At 45.6% G+C, this 12646-nt stretch overlaps 3 protein-coding genes across 6 annotated transcripts in view; all 3 read left to right on the top strand.

Moving 5' to 3' along the window:
• Positions 1-1686, top strand: part of immp2l (inner mitochondrial membrane peptidase subunit 2) — a 3614-nt gene extending 1928 nt beyond the window's left edge. The window contains exons 5-8 of the mRNA XM_025056318.1: positions 8-52; positions 729-794; positions 901-1003; positions 1299-1686. Of these exons, the coding sequence (XP_024912086.1) occupies positions 8-52; positions 729-794; positions 901-1003; positions 1299-1430 (346 nt within the window). The 3' untranslated portion in view covers positions 1431-1686. The remainder of the gene's footprint in view (positions 1-7; positions 53-728; positions 795-900; positions 1004-1298) is intronic.
• Positions 1687-1826: 140 nt separating this feature from the next.
• Positions 1827-5620, top strand: dkk3b (dickkopf WNT signaling pathway inhibitor 3b). The gene is made up of 6 exons (XM_008311341.3): positions 1827-2150; positions 2582-2686; positions 4390-4482; positions 4654-4798; positions 4883-5033; positions 5142-5620. The coding sequence occupies exons 1-6, from the start codon at positions 1950-1952 to the stop codon at positions 5176-5178; spliced, it is 732 nt and encodes a 243-aa protein (XP_008309563.1). The 5' UTR covers positions 1827-1949; the 3' UTR covers positions 5179-5620.
• Positions 5621-5891: 271 nt separating this feature from the next.
• far1 (fatty acyl CoA reductase 1) overlaps positions 5892-12646 on the top strand; it is a 33088-nt gene continuing 26333 nt past the window's right edge. For 2 of the 4 annotated variants that reach the window (XR_003049993.1, XM_008311340.3), the window contains exons 1-9: positions 5899-6692; positions 9835-9939; positions 10114-10230; positions 10313-10488; positions 11052-11231; positions 11398-11575; positions 11709-11753; positions 12009-12136; positions 12571-12638. Coding sequence is in view for 3 of the 4 variants with exons in the window: in XM_008311340.3 (XP_008309562.1) it covers positions 9868-9939; positions 10114-10230; positions 10313-10488; positions 11052-11231; positions 11398-11575; positions 11709-11753; positions 12009-12136; positions 12571-12638 (964 nt within the window). In the remaining variant the exon portion in view is untranslated. Of the gene's footprint in view, positions 6693-8283; positions 8851-9834; positions 9940-10113; positions 10231-10312; positions 10489-11051; positions 11232-11397; positions 11576-11708; positions 11754-12008; positions 12137-12570; positions 12639-12646 lie in introns of those variants that run through there. The other 2 variants (XM_008311339.3, XM_017032974.2) reach the window with 2 other exon arrangements.

Below are 12646 nucleotides of genomic sequence, written 5' to 3'. Positions count from 1 at the left end.
GCTGGAGTGTCAGGAACTATGAGGTCCAACGAGGCGACATCGTCTCCATGCTGTGAGTAACACAACACTGATCTGAACGGATGAGTGAGTGACAGCTGACGGTCAGGTCCAGACTCAGGTCACATGACATATTCTTCACGTTTCATTGTCTGTGCTACAGACTGGACAGTAGCTTTAAACTGCTGCAAATGAAAAATGAATCTCACTGACCCACCCCACAGTGAGACCAACGTTCCTGCTCTGAAAGCCCTGTCCGTGGTGCTGAAGTCAGCCGCTCTATGACGGTGTGTTGATGATAAATGTCTTCCCCATCTCTGTCACTGGTGTCAGTTTCCACCTTGGGAGATGGTACAGAAAAAAGAAGCCGGTTCCCTGCCTGGGTCTGAACCCTGACTTCTGATTGGACAGATGTGCCTTATTTCAATTCATAGCTGAAAGGAAATGAACCTTTTCCACCACAGGGGGCGTTTGTTCATTCATTTTTCTTTAGGTTTTTTAAAATAGTATTATTTATTATTTTTGACCTTTGGACAAACTCTGAGACATCAGTAATGTAATCTCACTTTCAGGTGGTTGTTGCTAACTGTTGCCAACTGTGGCAGACAAACATTTTCAAACACACACAGGACCGTTTCTATTAATTTTTGTTTGTGGTCCTGTGGGACGGGTAATGATGGTCCTCTCTTTGTCTTTTCTGTCTCATACGCCGTCTCTTCATTTTGTCTCAGTTCCCCCAAGAACCCTCAGCAGAAGATCATCAAGCGTGTCATCGGCCTGGAGGGAGACTTTATAAGGTAGGAAGCTGTTGATGCTGACCTGGTCTCCACCAATCAGACCCTCTGTGGGGTCAGTGATGTCACAGACTGAGAGGAACTCCGTTTTTCCTTCTGGTCTCCTCAGAACTCTGCACTACAAGAACAGATATGTCCGAGTTCCTGGCGGACATTTATGGGTTGAAGGAGACCATCATGGACACAGTCTGGACAGTAACAGCTTTGGACCGGTACGATTTGGGTCAGAACCAGCATAACTAGCGTCCAATTGGGAACGTCTTCCAGAACCTCCGGCAGGTCCAGCTGTGACTCTGGAACCTTATCTTTGACCTCCATAAACCCAAAGTGCCACTTTGCACAAAGATGAACTATCACAGTTAGAGCCAACATGTAGCACACCTATTTAAGAGTTAGCAAAAGCAGCTTTTTATCTTTTAGCTAATTGATTTAATTATTTAAATGTCATCTGTTTCAGTTGTTGATTGGATGATCAGTCAGTTCCTTGGACTCTGTCGCCCTCTGCAGGTCTCTGTGGGTCTGATCCACGGTCGAGCCTCCCACATCATCTGGCCTCCAAATCGTTGGCAACAAATCAAACCATCTCTGCCACCAAACAGAGGCCCAGTGGACTGTGAGGAGGAGGAGGAGGACGGATGAAGACACCTCCCCCACCCACCCACGCTTAATGTTACGGACAATGATACAGTTTTCTTTGAAGACTGTGGCTTTCCTTGTATTTTATTTTTTGAACTTGAATCTCAGGAAAAACAAATTCTGACTCTGACTGAGTGAATCTCTGACTGTGGTTTCTACTTGATGCCTCTATTGGCTCTGTGTTTTCCTGACCTACAGCTCAAACAGCTGTTCTAGTCTTTGCTCTGAGGAACTTTATAATAAAATAGTTTTAAATCACTGAGCTGAGCCGCTACTTGATGCTGTGATGCAGCAGCAGCAGCAGTGGCAGCGGCAACAGTAGTAGTAACAGCAGCAGTGGCAGCAGCAGCAGCAGCACCAACAGCAGCAGTGGTAGCAGCAGCAGCAGCAGCAGCAGTATTATTTCCTCTCCCACCTCAGATTTTCCACTCCTCCATCCTCCCTGTTCCTCCTCTCTCTACTCCTCGTCTCTGCTACTCTCACTCATAGAAACTCGTGGTCTGAGCAGGAGGAAGGTCGAGGATGATGAAGATGAAGCCGCTGTGTGTCTCTCTGTCTCTTTCTCTGTCTCTATCTCTGTCCTTGTTCTGGAACGGCGAGGCTGAAGCGCTAATTTCGCGGGACTCTGTGGAACGAGGGCCGGTCAGTCTGAACGACATGTTCCGGGAGGTGGAGGAGCTGATGGAGGACACGCAGCAGATCCTGGAGGAGACGGTGGATCAGGTCTGACTTTTTACTGCCGTCACTGTTAAACCGGAGACGGTGAGTTCACTGACAAATGAGTAAAAAGTCACTTTACCGCAACCCTCGTACGGAAACGGCCGAGGGTTGAAGTGACGTCAGTCGACGACGTCAACAGATAGAGTTAAAAGTTTTCTGCTTGAATAAATGACTGCATTTGGACCGGAAATACATCAGATGGATAATAGACTTATCAAAGAATCATAGTATAACAGTTTGAGTTTTTTTTTCAAACCAATTTTACTGGAGAGAAAACGACTAAAATGTTTAAACATCATTGTCGTCATTGTCGTTTCTATAACTGCGGTAGGTTGGATGAGAAGCTCCAGGTTTGTACCAGGGTGAGCTGGTCCTGGTCCTGGACTCTGGTCTGTTGTGATAAACTCCAACTTTTTCTCCTCCTAATCCCACAGATAATAACAGAGAGTTCTAAGTTCTCATCACCTGACCTGGACCTCCAACAGAACCAGCTGGGAAGTGGACGCAGAACCAGTCCGGTCCTGGAGGGGAACAAGAAGGTTCTTAGTTGTTGACATACTCTTAACTTTCTCTAACTGTTTTTGCTAAGCCTTATTTATTACCTGCTAGTGTTAACCAACTTGTTGATATGATATTGAATTATTAGCCAGGGTTATCCAGGTTGCTGTATTTCTGGTTAATTCTTAGACAAAGCCTGTGCTCTAGTGGTTTGAGGGCCGGGCTCGTGGTTTTAGTCAGTGGTTTGATTCCCAGTCTGTGCTAGCTGTTAGCCTCTTCTGCCGTTGTTTGGTAACATCAAATTTATGGTTTTAATCTACCTTCACTTAGTAAACTTTTCTAAATTCTCATTTTTGTCTTGTTTATACATCTTTCTAATTCTTTGACCCTTAGCCGTTCCTGGTCTAGGTTCTAGGTTCTAGACCTTTTCTTTGTTGTCATATTATCTAGGTTCTAGACCTTTTCTTTGTTGTTGTCATATTATTTTTTTTTGTCCCACTTGTTGTTTCTCATCTGTCCAGACACAGGGCTCGGTGCCATGGAACAGTGTAGCTCACGTACATCTTCCTGTTCTCCACCACTGGGGTTTGAACAGTGATTTTTACTCCGTGGTGACTTTAAGTCAAAACGATCTTCAAAACTTTTTGTTTTGTTTTTGGTTCTTGTTCCTGTTCTCAGTGACAGACAGACCTTTTTCCAGCCTGGTCTTAGTGAGATGTGACGACTGAAGTCTGATGACATCATCTCAACCTCAAACAGCAGCATTATAAAAAAACGGAAACTGCCCTTTAATTCCAGCTGCTTCAGACTCAGAGTCATGTTTACTTTTACTGTGGTTTTATGGAGAACCAACCCGCGGCCTGGAGTCCTGGGCTAGGACATTCCACTGCACCCAGTCATCAGGGCTTCTCATTAAAACACAACAGAGACCGACTGAGAGTGGAAAGTAGTGCCCGTTTATCTGAGGTGTTTAACCCACAGGGTGCCGGTTTGAATCCCGCTCTGCTGGTTTTCTGTTTTTTTTTTTTTTTCTCCTGGCAGCTGCTCAGCTGTGAGTTTGTGTGGAACCTCAGCTTCCTGTGTGGAACAGGAGAAAGAAGGAGCTGAGTGAGTAGACGCCTCCTCTGAGCTGACTAAGTCCACAGACATCCAGTCTCTAAGTGGAGCAGCTCTGGTTCGCGCCCCAGGAAAGTTACGTCATGTGGAAACTGGTGGAAAAAACATCTTTTTATTCCTCATTAAAATAGATCTGGGTCTACACACACACACACCCACACTGCCCCCATCAGTCAGAGTCTGGTCTTCATTCACAGCTAATTGATGTTTTGGACCAATTGTCAAACTGGCGCCATCTGGTGTCTGACCGAGTCACTCTGGCTGTTCTCCTTTTATGGAAAGTAATTGGTGGAAAAATCTTGTAATCGTTCAGCGGTAAACCAATCAGCTGAACCCGGGGTTTAGTTGACCACAGGTCTGTGAATAGCGTGGTTTCCGGTCCATGGAATCTGCTCCAATAACCATCTGCTGCCACCTAGTGGAAGAGGATTTAATTGTTCTGGCTGTCACACATTGATGAACAAAGAAAAATTATTTGCAATAAATAAATAATAGTTTTCGGACCAATTAGGTGAAATTGGACACTAATGTGTACTGGTCCATGGAGAGACGTCTGTGGACAGGAAGTAGCTGAACTGTCCCTTTGACACAAACACTATTATCATTGATCAGGCTGTTGTTCTCCTAGGAGTGTATGGTGGCGGAGGACTGTGGAGATCTCAGCTACTGTTTGTATGAAATCAACAGTTCCAGGTGCCTGCCGTGCCTCATCACTGACATGGTGAGTGAACTTTTATTTTCCTCCAGACTTACACATGGTCACATGACTTCAACAAGCAGAGATACGGTGGAGACAACGATTGGTTGTTTCTCGACATTATGACTGACAACAAAGTCAAACCTGAACTCTTCATCACTCTGAATACACACACACTGGTGTGTGTGCCTGCAGCCATGCACTAAAGACGAGGAGTGCTGCTCAGATCAGATGTGTGTGTGGGGGCAGTGCACCACCAACGCCACCAGGGGGAGTGAGGGGACCATCTGTCAGATTCAGAGTGACTGCAGAGAAGAACTGTGCTGTGCCTTTCAACGAGGTAGTGACACACACTGACACACACACATACACACACACTGACGTACAGTGACTAAGCAGGAACTCTTTTCTTTTTCTGTTCCAGAACTGTTGTTCCCAGTGTGTAACCCCAGACCAGGACTAGGGGAGTCCTGTCTGAACTACCCTAACCTGCTGATGGACATGTTGGCCTGGGACGAAGACGTACCAAAGGACCACTGCCCCTGCGTCCAAAGCCTCAGCTGTCAACCTCATGGGTAAGTACCAAAGAAGAACTATTGTTGACATTGAAGATCAGTTCTGGACTGAACTCCACAGAGGACTCAGTTGGTCTGATCTCAGTTTGGACTTTGTCTCCTCTTCAGTCGTGGATCTGTTTGTGTGGAGGTTCCTGGAGAATAGAACCGACCAACAGACGAGGTACTGACTGACAGGAACCTGTGGAGGCGCTGTGTCAGTACTGACACTGTGGTCTGGATCCTAACCCTAAATAAATACTTCACAGTAGGAAGGGCCGGCACCCCAGTATTCTGATATATTTCTGAAGGTGTGTTTTTGTGGAGCAGCAGCAGAGATCATTTTGATCTTTAGTTCATATGTGGCCCAGTCCGTTGTTGTACCTGTGGATGTTGTGCAGTGACCTGTGTTAATAAAGATGAGACGATCCAGACCAGAACTTCACCGGCCGTCAGTCATAGTTCTACAGTAACTCTGGACCAGAGGTCTAGTCCACAGGTGTCAAACTCAAATTCACACTGAGCCAAAATTAAAAACTGGGACCAAGCCTCGGCCAAACGCAATATTTATTGAAACATTGATCTGTAACTTGGAATTTTTTCATATGGAAACAAACTTTATTTTTGTGTAAATATTGAGTCTGGAAAAAACAAATGGTTAATATTATAAATACATGAAAAATTAAATTCAAAATAAAACACACCAGTGGTATTTTTCTTATTATGTCTCTTTATCTGTAGCCTTTTCAATTCATTTTTAATGTAAAACTTTTTTCACAGACCAACAACCAAAAAAAAGTAGCTCATACACCACTACTACTACAAATCCACCCAGTATATAGATGTTTTAAACTGGTGGGTCAACTCCAGTACACATTTGATATGATCTTGCAGGCCAAATATAATTACACTACGGGCCAGATTTGGCCCCCGGGCACGAGTTTGACACATGTGGTTTATAAGAACCAGACCCAGGCTAAAGTGTAAGCCACAGCAGCGACCACCAGAGGGCAGAATTGTACTTCTGACCACAACAGTCTCATGATCGTTATGTAAACACGTGTGTTCAAACAAAGGAAGATATTAGCACATTCGTCGTGGTTAACTTTAGCTTCTCCTAATTAAAGCAATTTATTCAACTTCAACTTTTAGCTCAAACATTGTTTTAATTTAGTCCAGCCCTTCCTTAGAACTGTTTATAGAACTTTTAACGTTTATCGTTGCACTTCTATCGTGACGTCACGTTTCCTTTACGTTCCTTTTAGTGAACGACTCTTTCAATACCTTTTTTCTATGCTTAACTTATGCTAACTTATTGGCTAACCTTTATATTCTTCTCCAATGTACGTCTTTAGGCCCTTCTTCTTCTCCCTGTTCTTCTTCTCCCGCCCCATTGTGTTTTTTTTACGAATACACTTCGTTGGTTATCATATTAATTTATTCACATCTCGTCTGCCACCTTCTGCTGACGTCACGACAGGCCATTTCACTTCCTGTTCAGTCACCGCCTCCTTGCTGGTAACGGAACGCGTCGCAGCTGTGGCGCGCACACGCACACAGCGAATTCTTACCCCGACACATACACACTCAGTTTATTACTCACACACATACACACACACACGCACGCACACAGTGGACAGAGTGGAGTCGTCAAGCCGGGCTGAAGCGTCCATTTACCGGGTACGTATGTGCTGCTGCATCCGTACGAACATTACGGATGTAACTTAGGGGATTCGCAGGGAAAGCCTACGCACATTTACACACGTAAAGTTTGACGTCGACGTTCGTTCGTTCGTTTGGTTTAAAGTGTCGTTTACTAGGGGCCCCGTCGTCAACAATCCGTCAAAGATTTTATTTTTTTCCCGCCGCTCAGTCTTCGGTCTTTTCCTGCTGCGACACTTTTCCTGCTGCGACACTTTCCTCCGGGGTCGACATGGAGGCGGACCGAGCTCCACCTCGGTTTTCCTTGTTTTCCTCTTCCATGTTCTTTTCCTTGGTTCCGCATAAACTTCAGGAAAAGCTTTGATGTCCAGAGGAAGACAGTGACGTAGGAACACTAACGAATAACGAGGAGGGGAAAATGTCACGTGTCGCTTTAATTTTTACCTTCTTGGTCCTGCAGTTTAAGTTTGAACTGACATCCTGGTCGTTTTTACCCTTTTAAAAAAAATATTTATAATATTCATAACTAATTTAAACACTTTTTGCTGCTTCATGGTTTGGTTGAACTTTTTTGCTCCTCCAGCGTTAGATAATTTGAATTTGATTGATTTTTATTGTACCTTTTTACCTTTTTAGTTCTTTTTACTCTAAGCTTAACAATTATTGATATTTTTTTAACTTTAAAACAGGTGACACAGTGAGCCTTACATTGGTCTATGTCTGCCACAGCCGTGGCCCAGGTTTGAGGAACCTGTGGTGGTGATTGTTTCATGGGAGGTGAAACACAGCGCCCCCAGGAGGTTTATCAGACTATGTTAATAGATAAGTGTGAGTCAAATATTTATTATTTATCACAAACACAATAAACCCTCCCAAACCACATTGGCTAACAGTGACACCACTGTGTGTTATGACATTTTACTAAACAGGAAGTGGATTTCTGTAACTGACGTGTTTCAACATGAAGATTTGTCCATCACCAGGTCGTGTGGTGATCATGGGCCTCAGTGGGTCTGGTGTTTGTGGCCTAAGTGCTGAGTCTGTTGTCCTTTGTTTTGGAGCTTGTGGTTGTTTGGACAGGTGTCAGGTGAAGACTTCTCCTCTGAGACACTCTGTTGTCAGACATTGAGGTTTGATCTGCCGGTTAAACTGTGGGACGTCGTCCAGATGATCTAAATTTAAACATTACAAGGTGTTGGATTAATTATTCATGGTCCCTCCTCAGGGATCAGCTTCAGTCTCAGGCTGATGCTGGCCTCAGGACTGGAGGCAGATTCTGTAGTTCCATGTTCCCTGTACAGATGAGTACTCAGATGAGTCTGAGAAACACAGCGCCCCCAGGAGGTTTATCACAATCAAACACAATAAACCCTCCCAAACCACATTGGCTAACAGTGACACCACTGTGTGTTATGACATTTTACTAAACAGGAAGTGGATTTCTGTAACTGACGTGTTTCAACATGAAGATTTGTCCATCACCAGGTCGTGTGGTGATCATGGGCCTCAGTGGGTCTGGTGTTTGTGGCCTAAGTGCTGAGTCTGTTGTCCTTTTGTTTTGGAGCTTGTGGTTGTTTGGACAGGTGTCAGGTGAAGACTTCTCCTCTGAGACACTCTGTTGTCAGACATTGAGGTTTGATCTGCCGGTTAAACTGTGGGACGTCGTCCAGATGATCTAAATTTAAACATTACAAGGTGTTGGATTAATTATTCATGGTCCCTCCTCAGGGATCAGCTTCAGTCTCAGGCTGATGCTGGCCTCAGGACTGGAGGCAGATTCTGTAGTTCCATGTTCCCTGTACAGATGAGTACTCAGATGAGTCTGAGTCTCTTCTCTCCTCCTCCTCCTCCTCCTCCCTGTGGAGCCTCTTGGCAGCAGATGCTGATGCCGCAAACAAAGACCCAGTCTCTGCTGCAGCATCACTGGGAGCTGAGGGAACAGTTCCACTCAGTTCCACTCTGGTTCCACAGACGGAGCCCACGCAGCCACAGGAGTGTGGTTGTCATGGCAGCACAGTTGGTTCGTCTCAGGGTGGTTCCTGTTCTTCATGTTGAACACATTCTTTTGTTCAGCACTGTCAGATGTTCTAGAAGAGGAACACGGGTGAAATGTTCAACAGCTGGGGTGGTTCAGGTTGGTTTGTGGAGCAGTGGTCAACGCTTCTACAACAGGAAGGTCAGTGGTTCGATGCTCAGTTCTAACAGATCTAGTCGTGAGGTGTGTGTGTGTGTGTATCTGCAGTTTGTTTGCAGTTTTTGGTTCAGTACAAAAGTCTGGGGTCGGTTCGTTTCCTTGTTGATAAATAACCCTGCAGTGAAGAACTAACCAACTAACCAGGTGGTGGTAACTAACCTGCAGGGTGCCCGGCAGCAGAGGAGAACCATTTTAAAACATTGCTGTTGCAGTGACTTCTCACAGTGGTGTGAACTGGACTCACTGTCCGGTCATGTGACCTGAGGAATGTCTGCTGATGTTTGTCTGAGCCACTGACTGACTGAGGTCCAGAGGAGAAGTTGACTGGTTGACTGACTGGTTTAACATCAACAAAGAGTCCATCTGTTGTGTTGGCTGAAGGTGTAAAATTACATTACTGTCGTGAACCTGGTTCCACTGTTTTGGAATTGTTTACACATGATCTCACACCTGGTGTTGAGGACAGAAGATTCTCTGGCTAGTAGTATCAAAGAGGTGGCCAAAGCTATGGTGAACCGTAGACTATAAATGAAAGGTTTACTCAGACATTGCTGTGAGTGAGAAGTCAAGTCAAACATAGCTAAAAGTTAGCTAGAAGCTAGCAGAAGAAACTGTAGATAGCAAAAATCAAGATTATTTTGGAAACGCTAAATTCACTAGAGACATTTGCTTCTCAAAATGTGTTAACATCATTTCATCAATTTTTCCACTCAACAATTTATATCAAGTCATTTATTAACCCTTTAAACTGATTACGTGTCTGTCCGAAGGATGTCAGGAAGAGGTTCTCTTAATTCAAACTGACGCCGTCACAAGGGCATCACACATGCTGACACGGTCGTAGACGTGGTCATAGATTCGGTTGTAGAAGTGGTCGTAGACATCAACGATGCGGTCTCTGCTGTCATGCTTCTCTGATCGTGAACCGGTTCACACCTGTTGATATTGTTGTCTTATGGCCCACAGGTGGATTGGTGTTTGTGGTGCTGACCAACAGTCATGGTGAACATCCCAGAATTCTATGCAGGGAAACATGTGCTCATCACCGGAGCGACAGGCTTCATGGGAAAGGTACAGTGACGGAACCGATTTTTCATAATATAAATTAGTAAATGTTCTTTTGTCCCACGGACATTGAAGGCACCCCTGGTATTGTTGAACATTTCTTCAGTACATGATCTGAATGGTGTGAGTGTCAGATGTATCCCATAATTCTCCTGGTCTTCGTTCCTGTCATCGGTCCAGGTGCTGCTGGAGAAGCTGCTGCGCTCCTGTCCACAGGTCCGACTGGTCTACGTGCTGGTCAGGCCCAAGGCCGGTCAGTGCCCTCAGGCCCGCATCACAGACATGATCAACTGCAGGGTAAGGGTGGAGATGGTGGGGTCAAGAGTCGTTGGTTGGAGCGGCTCTCCGAGTCTGAAACTCATTTCCTTCTTCTCCTCAGCTGTTTGAGAGGCTGCAGGAGGAACAGCCGGAGTTCTCAGAGAAAATCGTGGCAGTGAAAAGTGACCTGACTCAGCCACAGCTGGACCTGAGTGACCATGACCAGAAGGTTCTGATTGAGAATGTCAACATCGTCTTCCACTGCGCTGCCACCATCAGGTTCAACGAGCCACTCAAGTGAGTGTCACTCATTTTATCTTCAGCCCTCTGGAAGTCTCTGTTCTCTCCTGTGTGTTGTCTGTTCGCTCACACGTTCCTACAACATTCGTGTTAACACGAGGTGACAGCAGGTCACCTGACCCAGAAGAACACCTGGTCCACAAAGAGTCATACATCATCAGTGTTTTTCCTGTAAAAGACTAATTATTATCTGTGTACTCTGGTGCAGATACTGGAGAACTTTGTTCCTCAGGATCTAAATCCAGCCCTCAGTCTGTGACCATCCCATAATAATCTGTCACAGACATGATATCAATAAACATAACCTTCACACCTGATCTCTGTTACCTCTTGACATTGAGTGCAAAAAACAAATACAAAGAAGCAGATTTTCTCAAAAACCTGTTCAGCCACAAAAGAGGACTGGTTCCTGTCCTTGGGGAAGTGGCCACTCCCTCTGTGGAGGTGGGGTTATATTTAAAATGGTTCCCTTACATTTAGAAATAAAATATACCAGCAGCCCGGGAGGGTGACGGGGGAGTCCAGTGGCTCAGTACTGATTCTTTGTTCTCTCCTGTCAGAGACGCGGTGCAGCTGAACGTCCTGGCCACTCAGAAGATGCTGTCCCTGGCACATAGGATGAAGAACTTGGATGTCTTCATCCACGTTTCCACGGCCTACGCCAACTGTGATCGAGAGCTCATCGAGGAAGTCGTCTACCCTCCACCCGTGGACTACCGCAGACTGATGGACACCCTGGAGTAAGTCTTGTCCGTCCCTCCGTCTGTCTTGTCATCACAGCGGATCCGTCTGGTTGGCTGACTCAGACTCCGTCTGATTACAGCTGTGTCTGTTCCCTGGTCACCCTCCCCCCGCTCAGGTGTCTGTGGTAGTCTTCATTATAATGTCCTGGTTGTCCTCCCTCAGCTGGATGGACGATGACCTGGTCTCTACTCTGACACCAAAGCTGTTGGGGAAGCGTCCCAACACTTACACCTACACCAAGGCCCTGGCTGAGTACCTGCTGCAGCAGGAGGCTGGAGACCTGAACGTGGCCATCGTCAGACCCTCCATCGTTGGAGCCAGCTGGAAAGAACCGTTCCCAGTGAGAACCTCAGCTTTGTTCCTTCGCCGTGTTCTGGTTCTCTTGGCTCTTTAACACAGGGTTAGCTCCTGCTAGCTACGCTAACCCTGGGTAAACCGATGAGTGCTCATGTTCTCTCTTCTGCCACCTTCAGGGCTGGATTGATAATTTCAATGGTCCCAGTGGAATCTTCATTGCAGTGAGTCTTTAACCCTTTGTTGACCTCTTTAAATGTTAAACAGATGTTTGTCACCAGGAAAACAGCGACGACAACACAGTCTTATTTGACATTTAGAGAGTGTGTCAACTGTAGTGGAAATTAAGATATGTATGTATTTACAAGTACTGTAGTTTACAGTACTGTGGTAAAATAAGTAAATGTCCAAAAAGAACAGTTTTTTTATTATTTTGTTTCCATTTCCAGTCCTAACACTTTTGTCATCGCCCTCTGCAGGCTGGTAAAGGAATTCTCCGTACGATGAGGGCCTCAAATGACGCCGTGGCTGATCTGGTTCCTGTAGACGTGGTCATCAATGCCACGTTGGCTGCAGCCTGGTTCTCTGGGTCACAGTTGAAAACCAGGTCAGTGAGTTCTTGCTGTCGGAATACTGGTTAACTCCACCATGATGCTACCACAGTTAGTTAGCTAACCACTTAGTTAGTTAGTTTTTAACCAGTCAGTCGGTCAGTTACTGTTATTTCTGGACTATAAGTTGCTACATTTTTCACACCCTTTGAACCCTGTGGCTTAAACAATGATGCAGTTAATCTATGGACGTTTACGGGCTAACGAAGTTCATACCTCTATCGATCAATGTCTTTTGTCGTAGGCCCCTGTGTTAAACTAGTAGTGTAGGTCTGTCTGTGAATGGCTGTGTGCGTACATGTGCGTGAGAGCGAGTGAACGGTAGCTGAAGTTGAGCACTGTCATGTTGAAGCAAGAGTTGGTTATAAAGGAGCTGTTAGAAACGCTGTTTATGTTATGTTGTGCCCCCTCCCCCTACTCTGCCCCCCAGGCCAAAGAACATGTTGGTGTACAACTGCACCACCGGGGGGATCAACCCCTTCCACTGGGGAGAAGTTGGTGAGAAG

Source organism: Cynoglossus semilaevis, chromosome 6, assembly GCF_000523025.1.
Source record: "Cynoglossus semilaevis isolate Cse_v1.0 chromosome 6, Cse_v1.0, whole genome shotgun sequence".
Lineage (NCBI taxonomy): Eukaryota > Metazoa > Chordata > Actinopteri > Pleuronectiformes > Cynoglossidae > Cynoglossus > Cynoglossus semilaevis.
The sequence above is the reverse complement of the archived record's forward strand: the minus strand, read 5'-3'. Positions and strand labels throughout refer to the sequence as shown.